This window comes from Canis aureus, chromosome 21, assembly GCF_053574225.1.
Source record: "Canis aureus isolate CA01 chromosome 21, VMU_Caureus_v.1.0, whole genome shotgun sequence".
NCBI classification, from domain to species: Eukaryota; Metazoa; Chordata; class Mammalia; order Carnivora; family Canidae; genus Canis; species Canis aureus.
The window spans coordinates 4,970,604-4,980,832 of record NC_135631.1 but is presented as its reverse complement, the minus strand read 5'-3'; the positions used below and the strand labels follow the sequence as shown (position 1 = coordinate 4,980,832).

Below are 10,229 nucleotides of genomic sequence, written 5' to 3'. Positions count from 1 at the left end.
GTATATTCTGCTCAGAAATTGGGGGTCTGCTCTAGCTTGTAGACCTGGAAGAGAAGATGGCCCTGCCTCAGCCCAAGCCTGACCTTCTTAGGTAATCTGGAATGGGACAATTTGAGATAGTTATTCACCAGCTTTGGGGAAGAAAGGGACAGCCCAGAACTCAGATGCCAATGATGTAGGTAGGTTGCCCACCTATGCCTCTCACCAACCTTGGGGCAAATCACTTTTTACCTGAGATCCTTCTTAGTTCCTTCATCAGTGAAATGGTGCTAATATTGCCTGTCTAGAGGCTCTGTTATAGTGAACAAGGGACGTTTGTCCACTGATAACCCCATGCAGAGATAACGCAGATGGTTATCACTTCCAATGAGAAGATGCAGGGCCCCAAAGGGAAATTCCTTTCCTGAAGAACCAGGCTGAAGACAGACTCATGTTCTAAAACTTCAAACCCACATCCAGGAAAATGCCAAGTCGAATTCCTTGCCCATCCCCAGGCCCTTCTGCCCTCTCCTGCATTGTGAGTACTGCAAGCCTGGAGCAGGAAGGAGATTCCAATACCCTCAAATATTTTTATGCCAGAGCATCTTGAAGGCAAGAGGCAGCATCTGTTTTGGCTCCAGACTCTCCGGCTTCTAGCACAGAGTGGGCCCACCATGCACATTTGTGTTGAGTGCAGGAATGAATGAGTATGTGAGTGAATGAAGAAACTCCAGGGCTCCAGACTTTGTCTCCTGACTCGCAGGCTCCCATCTGGGCCTCCCAACCTTCTCAGATCCCCCCATTCTTCTCTTTTCACAGCAGTGCACAACACCAGTGGTACCAAAAAGGCAAACTGGACTTTATTATAAAGTTGGCTACAAAGTCACCGCAGCACCACGAAGTGGCCACCTGGGCAGACCCAGGCAGTCTGGCAGCCGGGTGAGTCCCGCACCAGGTACACGCACTCGTGCAAGCACACGTGTGACAGCGGCAGGTCTGCCTTCCTCCATCGGAAAGGAACGTAGCGTCTCTTCGCGCCCCCCACCCCAGGCGCGGGGCGCAAAAGTCACAAGAAGGGCCGCCAGGGCGGCAGAGTCCATCGGAATTGAAATCCCGTTACTGGTGTGTAGAGAATTCTACGTGGGTGTCAAGAGCCCCTTAGGGCACAGGCTGGCCCAGGTGGGCTCTGCCTTTCCCCCACCAAGGCCCAGGGGTGGCTTGGCCCCCAGGAGTGGAGAACTGGCCCAGGCCCATGGGGGTAGTGCGGGGGGTGGGGAAGTGAGACTCCCCCATTCTCCGCTTGAAATCCCATTCAAGGAAACTCACTACGAGTGAATACAGATTGAAATGGAAACTGGGATTGCTTGAAGTCTCTAAATTTTAAAAAGAAGCTCCCCTCCCTTGCCCTCCCACCTCCCCCCCGCCAAATCCTGCAGGGCTTGGGGAATCAGATATATCCCCCTTTGGCCCCCAGAATCCCCCCAACAGTCCCGGGGGGGTGGAGAGCGGCTCCACGTCTTGATGACAATATGCCATACTTGACGACGTTAAGTCACAGACTTATTCAAAACGTTGGTTCCCCTCCACTTCCATCTGCAGAGAGAGAGAGAAAGAGAGAGAGAGAGAGAGAGAGAAGACAGTCAGTAAGGAAAGATAGGTTGAGGACATGGCACACTGTTGGCACATAGTATGGGCTTCAAATCTGTTGGTCCAATGACTGAGTGATCAGCAAGATTAGGGAGCAATTTAGGTAGATGGAGTGAAATTATGACTATAGTTTTGGATAAGATAAAGCCATGAGCAAGAAGCCTCCAATGGGCCAGGGGCTGAGTTTCACTTTCTTTCTTTCCCAAACTCCTAAAAAACTCTTTCTCTGTTTTTTCTTTAGGGTGCAAGAATACTGAGATAGAACTCTAATGCCTCTTCCAACAATTTGTTGTGTGACTTTAGGCAAGTTTCTTTAACTCTGGGACTTTGATTTTCTTCATTTATGAAATGGGTGGTGATGGCTGATCTAGGTCCCTCATAGGGTTAAGAAGCACAAACCATCATCCAAGGATTCTCTTGTACTTTATGCCACATCCCTGAGCCTGCCTTCTAGGCCTGCTTGTCCAGAACATCTATGCTAAGTTGTTGTTGTTGTTGTTTTTCTTTTTTACTAGTTCTTATCCTCACTGCTACCCTGGGCAGCAGGTGTTGTTAACTCATTAATAAAATTAAGGTACAGAAAGGGGAATTTACTCATCTAATCCCACAGCATCTTGTTGTCAGGACAGGGACTTAAGTTCCTGAACATTTTGGCTGGACTCACCTTCATGGAAGCTGTCTTGAACTTGGCTCTGGAGTTGATGCAACTCATCAGTAAACCCATCATAGGGGAATGCTGAGACACCTGTCTCAAAGGCGGTTTCATATGTGGCCAGGTCCTCCAGGAAGCTGTGGTCTTCTGGGGACAGGTTGTTGCAAGGCGATGAGGCCCCTCCTGGGACCGCTGCCTCAGGATCCCCTGAACTCCATTCCCCATTGGGGTCTGGAGTAGAGAGATCCATGAAGATGTCTTCCACGGGCGTCTCTTCCAGGAATATGTTATCAGGATCAGCCAGGAAATCCACCTCCTGGCATTTCCAGGGTTTCAGGTCCAGGCTGAGCACAGGGGGACCAGCCCCTGGCAGGGACAGGTTGGAGTCCAGGGGCTCCAGACCTCCAAGTGGCTCCAGCCCGCCCATACCAGCCTCAGCTGAGAAGGGCCTGTCCATGCCCTGTGCCAACTGGCTGATCTGCTGGATGAGGCGGTCTATTTCATTCTGTTCCTTCTCAGAGTAGTGGAAGAAACTCTGCTTGACTGGAGAGGCCTCAGGTGTAAGCAGGCCTTCGGGCACCAGAGGGACATCCACAGAGAGGGGGCCCCGCAGCTGGGCTAGGGCCAGGAGCGTGCAGTCCCCATTACCAGGGCTGCTAGGACTTGGGGGCAACTTCTCATAGAGAAAACTGCATCCCTCCTGGGTGAAGTAAGTCTTGGTGGGATTGGGACTCAGTTGCTCTGGGAAAGTTTGGCTGGGGCTGTTGAGGTGTGCTTGGAATGCTGTGCTGGGAGGAGTCAGTTGCTCATGGGCAGGGCTGCCCAGAGCCTCTGGGAAGGTGGCAGTGCTTGGAAGCAGCTGGTCTGGGAAGGTAGAAGTGCAGGGAGTCAATTGATCTTCATAGCTTCTGGCTGAGGTTTCGGTCAGCTGGCCTTGAAGTGGGCTAGTCAGTGGATCTGGGAAGGTTGCACTGCTGGGCGTCAGTTGATCAGAAAAGGTTGCGGTGCTTGGAGTCAGCTGTTCTTGGAGAGAGCTGGATGGAGTGGACAAGTGGGTCTGGAAGGGCTCATGGAGGCTAAAGAGGAAGGCACAGCCTCCTGGCTGGTGGGGTGTGTAGGGTGGGGTGCACACAAGATCCTTGCTCAGCTCTGCTTGAAGAGAAGGCTCAGAGCCAGATGGGAATGCCAGGTAACTAAATCCAAGCTCTTTTTGAGACTGGGGTAGCTCTTCTGATGTTGAGGCAGCACCCAGCTCTGGAGCACTAGGGAAATTGGTGCTTCTGGTAGCCCCCAGGGCTGGGGTGAAGAGTGGGTTGGGGCTGGAGCAATGCTCTTGGGAGAGGATGTTCTCAGGGAATGAGGGCAGCATGGTTGGGGTGCCCAGGACATAGGCTGCCTGGGTGTTCTCAGAGTTCAGCTGCTGGCGGAGGCTCCAGGCTTCCGTGTCACTGGAGAGAAGAGAAGAGGCAGATGGTCAGGGTCTGAGGTCTTTCCCAGAGAAGTTCCCCAATTTTTATCTCTTCTATGTCCACCTCAGCTGCCCTCCAAGCCTGTATTGCATCTCACCTGATTGGATAGTTATTAGCAGTAATGGGGCCCTCTGGACCTTCTGAGTATAACAGGCAATAAATCCATGCCCAGCCTCCAGGCTTGGCCTGCAGTCTCACGACCATCTCTGCCTGAATATCTCCACTCTCAGCCACTGAAGGGAAAGAAGAGATACAGAGTTAGGATGTCCATCAGGTAACCACTTAAACTCCCTCCTTGCTGACCTGTCCACTGAATAGGGGTATCGATGACATCTCTATTTCTGACTACCCTAACCTGCACCACTCAGCTCACCACTTAGAGTCCCCCAGTTCTGATTCTATTCTCACTCTGACTCCTCACCCTAACATTAACCCTATAGTATCCAAAATTGTTGGCCTCTGGTATCTCCCCAGCATAAGTCTTGACCACAGCCCTTCTTGGTTGGGTCTCCCATGACCTTTCCCAGCTCCCTGTCTTGTCCCCAGCCTCTCTGGACACTCACACAGGCGGTAGTGTTGAGCAGAAGCGTGGGCCAGGTCCTCAGGGTGCAGAAGTCCATACCATGATTTACAGAGCAGTTCACTGCGCTCAAAGCCCAGGTAGATTAGGACACTGGGAAGGTGGAAAGGGTGAGGTCAGCTTTCTGTTTTTCTTGCTTTATACCCAGGAATCTCACTCCCTCCCAGGTCCTCTGCCCCCTTAAACCCCATTATCCCTGCCCCTGACTCCAGAATCTAGGGTCCCCTTATCTCTGGCTTGCCTCTCTCCTGGAGTCTGAATGCTCTGGGCTTACCTCTCAGAGATGTCCAGTAGGGCCAGGTCCTTAGCATGACGGCTCTGGAACATGGCCAGGAAGAGTGAGGCCGGGCCAGGGCCAGGGCCAGGGCGAGGTCTTGGCTCCAATGGGGCACAGAAAGCTGTGAAAACAGGGTTTCCTGCCCAGTAGGCCCCAGGTGGATGAGCATGGAATCGGCCTCGAATAAGCACCAGTTTGTTGCCTGCACTCTGGCGCCTGAGGGACTTGGAGGTGTTGAAGCGACAGCGGAAGAGGCGATCTAAGTAAATGAAGAGAAAAACTGATAAGAGAGTGGATAGTTGAGAGAGAGCAGGTGGGGAGGAGCAGAGAAGCAGGAAGGAGACTTGATTGAGGGAGGGAGAGGGAGTTCTTACCAGTGTCCAGGGCAGAGGGCAGGGTGAGTTGCTGGCGCACAGTTAGGTGGTCAGCTGGGTCAATGATGTCGTAGATACTGTCACCCTGGGCAACCAGGTCCACCTGGAGAAAGATGAAGAGATGAGACGACATTTAGTGAAGGCAGCAATCCCTGGTACATAGCATCTGTCAGGGTTCCACCCCCCTCCTCAGTAATTTTCAGATTCTCAAAAGTGGAAAGCTCATTGTATCCCCTATGTGCCCCAGCCCAAACTGAGAGGAACCTCACCACTCACCATGGAATGGCCCAGATGTTCGCTCACACTCTCAGACAGATATAGCAGCTTGCCCTCAGCTGTGAACACAAGTAGAAATCCAGGTAGTGCTGCCACTATGTCTTCAAGCTCTTGAGATGAGAGAAGCCCTGTGGGGCCCGCCAGAGGAGTGCCTGCAGAGTAAGAAGACATGGTGTGTCAGGAGTAAAACTGGGAGGCAAAGCATAAATGGACTGAGTTTCAGAAAATCCAGAAGAATTTCTCATGAACCTACCTCTGCACACACCTGTTGACCCACTGCCCACAGCTCTTGCCCAGGGAACCTGTTGCTGGATCACCCTAGCCAGAGAGCCCTTTGAATTCTAAGTCAGGGCCCCGAATTTCAGACCCACGGACAGCGCTTAAAAGCCGGCGGGGCGCTCAGCACCGCGGGCAGCGCCTAGCAATCAGGTGGTGCTGTCAGCACCGTGGACAGCGCTCCAAAGTCTGCAGAGGAGCCTCCTCTCAGTATAGAGAATAGTGGATGCATTTGCCCGGTTTTTGGGGACTCCATCCTTGCAACTTCCCGGGCTTCCCTCCCCGGTCTTCTGGAGAGCCTCTGCGCTTGTGGGAACTAGGGCCATTCTGTCCTGGCTCTCCTCCTCCCATAAGTCTGGGACCGGGGACACTATCCAGGCTCTTACCCTCATCCAGAACTAAGGTGAGATCTGAATAGAGTCCATGAGGAAAAGTAGGAAGTCCTGAGAGTTCCCCAAGTCTCCCTTCTCTGCCCGGCTTGTCGCCACACTGCCCTAGACATGCAGCAGTCCCCGTGGGTTCCCTCAGCTCCACTGCCTCTGGTTTCCAGCGGCCCCAGTTTGCTCACCTCCAGCGAAGAAGACGCCCTTGCGAGTGTAGATGCAAGCAAGACTCATAATGTGCAGGTAGGACAGCCGGACCTTGTCTGCTTCGGCCAGAGGCAGCAGCTCCTTGAGGTTCCGGATCTCAGCGTTGATCTGGTCGCGGCGCGCCTTGGAGGCGCCCTTGGTGGAGCGGTACATGACTAGCGGCTGCAGAGCTCCAGCCCCGGTGCTCCGAACACCTGCGTTCCCGTCCCGACGCACCGGTGGCTTCCTTCTTGCTTCCCCGTCTCTCGCTCAGGCTCTCTCTCTCTCCTCTCTCCTCTCCTGGGCTCCGCTCGGCTGCGCTGCCCCCGTCGCCTGCCTCGTTCCGCCTTATATAGCTCCTGCTAGGCGTGGGGGGCTCGCTTTAGAGAAAGGGGGGGCGGGAAAGCAGGAGGCTGGGCTAAGCAAGCTGCAGCGGGAGCCACTGGCTGGGGAGGGGGGAGCGCTCCTCCTCCCTCCCTAGCTCCCGACGTCATCCCATGACGTAGAATGAGAGCGGGAGGGGGGACGGGAGGAGGGGGAGAACAGAGGCTGCGGAGGGGGCCGCGCCTGGCGGCAGCTGAGCCAAAAAACAGGCGCTGCGTTAGGGAAGCCTGAAAGGGGGGTGCAGGGACCCAGGGGTCCAAATGCGCTCAGCTGGGGGAAGGGACAGGGCAAGGGTTAAGGTGGTCTGAAGCCCCTGGGAGGAGAGTCTGTAGAGAGGAGGGAGGGTCTGTTTCCAACATCGATTTTTCTAAAGAGATAAGGAAATGGGGGAGGAGCTGGGTAGTCTACAAATCCCTCCTTGCTATTTGCCAGATAAAGGTCACGTTCATTAGTGGGGGAAGGACCTTCCTTGGCCTCCACAGGAGAGGTCGCAGCTGGGGTTTCTCTCTAGGGATTACTCAATCTGGGATTCCCATAGGCACTTTCAAAGAACAAATCTCCTCCCCCCACCCTTTGGAAACCCGGTTCTTGGCATTTAGCAGGGGGCATTACATGGAAGTCTAAGTCTCTAGAGTGAGGTGAAAAGGGGGTCCTGAAGGAGAGGGACCAGCTGAAGTTGGCCTTGGTTCTATTTTCCCACAGCCAGAAATAGGAACACCAACACCAACGCTGTAGTCTGCAATGATTTTCAGTTCCCTGTCAATTAATTAACTGCAGCCACTAACAGGGGAAACTGAGGCAGGGTCCCAGGGCACCATGAGGATCTGGGTCTGCACCTAAGTATCCCTTCCCCCATCCGTTGCCAGCCCCCAAAGCGAGCAGTTCCCTCCGCCCAACTGCAAGCCTCGGTCTCCCGGCGGGCCGGGGGCGGGGGCGGGGCCGGGGGAATCCCAGCTCCATATTAGGACAGGAATCCTCCGGCGGCTGCCGCGGCGGCGGCGGGCGGGGCCTGCCTGCCTCCGCAACGCTCCGGAGGGCTCCCCCCCGTCTCTGGCAGGGAAAATGGGGAGGCAGCAAAGAAATGAGGGGGCCGGCTGGACCCTTCGAGATCCCCGCACCTGCCAGGGACGCCGTAACTCCGTCAGGCTGTCCTCCATATCCCCCTCCAACCCCCTCCCCATCTTCAGTGCTAGGATTTCTTGTTCTGTCTCTCAACCTTCATTTCTCCACATTCTCCTCCCTCGGTCCAACTAGTTTCTGAATCTCACTGTCTGCTTGTGATCTATCTCAGCTTTGTGCGCCCCCTCCCCGCCACCCCCTCCCCAAAAATGACCCCCTTCTGCTCTCTTGAGACTTTCTTCCTTTCTTCATCAGTTTTGTCTCCACATCATATCACCTCTGCCCCTTCCCCTTCTCTCTTTTTTCTCTTTTCAGTACAGATGATTACTATCTACAGGGGCTGAGGGGCGCCTTTCTTTGCCCTAGAATCCCATAAAAGGAGAAGGAAGTGGTCTAGGGGACATTTTTATGTGAAATCTTATTTGGTAGAGTAAGGATCTATGTGAAATCACTAAGAGGCTGAAAATGAGACCACTTAAAAATTGGAGGAGAGGGATTGACCTTATCATACAAAGTCACATAGGAATGGTGAGGATAAATTGACCCCAAGAAGCAAAATTTGGGGTCAAGGAACTACTAATCCCCATGGGAAAATGTGATGCAAGAGAGGCAGAATGGGAGCAGAAGATGAAGAGAAGGGTGTCTCAGAAGAGGATGTCTGGGCATCCATGCTGACCTCTTGAGCCATTTTGGCAGAGGTTGGGGCCATCTCCATCAACCATCCTGTGTTCAGTGGCACAACTGAGATGAGGGAAAAGGTGTGTATGTCTGTCTGCCACTATCTCTAACCCTATTTATCTCGATTACAGAGAATCATTCCTTCAGGAAGTATGTCTCTGTTCCACTTTCATCTCTATCTGACCCCTGATGTAACACCCTCCCCCCCCGCCCCAAACTTCTGTTTGGACAACCCCTTGATCTTTGGACCTTATTATTGTATGAAAATCCAGGGCAGCGTTCCTGTTTTCTTCACCCACTGATGCCTTAGCCTTGGCTGGAAGACAACCTTAGTATTCCTTCCTATGATAAGAACCATCTGTTCATCAGGTCCAGCCAATCTCCAGCCCCGTTGAACAGAGCCGCCTGTGAAAGAATGGGGCACTGACCACTGTCCATGGTTCTGAAAGATCACACTGAAAGTAATTTGGCCATGGTCTGCCTAGACACTAAAGTAGAGCTTGAGTTCACACAGGCCTGAGAGTGAGGCCCCAGTTAGCTGTCCACTTCTCCTCTGAGGATGAATATGAGAGGGTCTCTTAGGGGCCCAAGGTTTCTGAGCTGGAGGAGTAAAATAAGCATGAGAGAAGAACTAGCTCAAGAGAACCCTTGCATTTTTCCAGAAGAATGGGGGGGGGGGGGGAGGCCCTCTGGAAGGAAAGAAGGGTCTAGAAAGGGACAGGGAGGGGAAGAAAAGGGCTCATCCTAGTTCGCCCACTCTGATTCAAGTTGAGAAGCTCTGTATGTCCCAATGTCTCCTCTCCCTAGGCCAGCTCCCACTCCCCTTGCCTCCCACCTCCGTGAAGCTATATTTAACTGTGCAGAACCAAAAATAGCTTGGCAGCAGCTTCAGGCCGTGGGAGAGGAGCTATTTATATCATCAGTGACGGTTCCAAAATAGCAAGCAGGAGGAGGGGGGCGGCTGGCACGCTAGAGAGCTCCTGGCCGCTGCTAAAAATACTGGCAGTGTGAGTCATCTTGGCCTGGCTGAGTCACCCCACTCTCCCTCCCACCGAATCGGCAGGCAGCAGCAGCAGAACAGAACAAGCTAAGAATTGGAAGCTTGAGATGGGGGAGGTATCAGAGCCCATTGGCTATGGGAAAATGGGCAAGAAGTGAATTGAAAGAGGGGCTTTGGCTGGGGTGCCTGGGTGGCTCAGTCAATTGAGCATCTAACTCTTGATCTCAGCTCAGGTCTTGATCTCAGCATCATGAGTTTGAGCCCCACATTGGGCCTCATACTGGGTGTGGAATCCACTTTTAAAAATGAGGGGCTTTAAAAAATAAGAGGCTTTGGGGGTGAATGTGTAGAAAGAATGGGGGAACAGAAGCCACCCAGCTAAATCCACTGGGTGAGCCTGCAGTATTCTCAGCTATGCATGGCTGTTTAGGGATGCTTGGGCCATTGAAAGAGGGAGCCAGACTAAGGACATGCATATGTCTGTCTGTCCATTTGGCTGTGACTGTATTTGTATTTCTGTGTCTGTTTGCATGTGTCTTTGTAGCTGTATGTCTGTATCTCTGCATATCTATGCATTTGCCTATGCCTGCACCTATGTCTGTCTTTGTAAAAAATGTCTACCACTTCCTGTGTTGTGTGTAGTTCTATGTTTGTGTATATGTTTATGTTTGCAACTTTCTGTGTGCCTCCCTGTCCATGTATGTGTTTGTGTTTATGTGTGAGTTTGCTCTGTGTCTTTTGTTTTCAGCACCCAATGGAGAATATGAATTTGCATGCATCTCCAGCCTCAATGCACCTTCTGTTACCCTCTCTGATATCACTCGCTGGACTCTTGCACAACCTATCCTTTACCTCTCTCCATCAGGATCTTCCTTTCCTTCCAACCCTTGACCCTTTCACCATTTGTGAAAGTCTGTGTTGCATGCAATCTCTAGTAAAAAGATGGAGG

The 10,229-nt window shown here is 52.7% G+C and overlaps 1 protein-coding gene across 1 annotated transcript; it reads right to left on the bottom strand.

Annotated features, from left to right (window-relative positions):
- Window positions 1-817: 817 nt before the first annotated feature.
- On the bottom strand, window positions 818-6,463 carry NPAS4 (neuronal PAS domain protein 4). The gene is made up of 8 exons (XM_077862515.1): window positions 6,099-6,463; window positions 5,255-5,406; window positions 4,979-5,081; window positions 4,602-4,863; window positions 4,311-4,420; window positions 3,845-3,980; window positions 2,291-3,726; window positions 818-1,572 (listed from the first exon to the last, which is right to left on the bottom strand). Exons 1-8 carry the CDS (start codon window positions 6,271-6,273, stop codon window positions 1,544-1,546), a joined length of 2,403 nt encoding a protein of 800 aa, XP_077718641.1. The 5' UTR covers window positions 6,274-6,463; the 3' UTR covers window positions 818-1,543.
- Window positions 6,464-10,229: the final 3,766 nt, after the last annotated feature.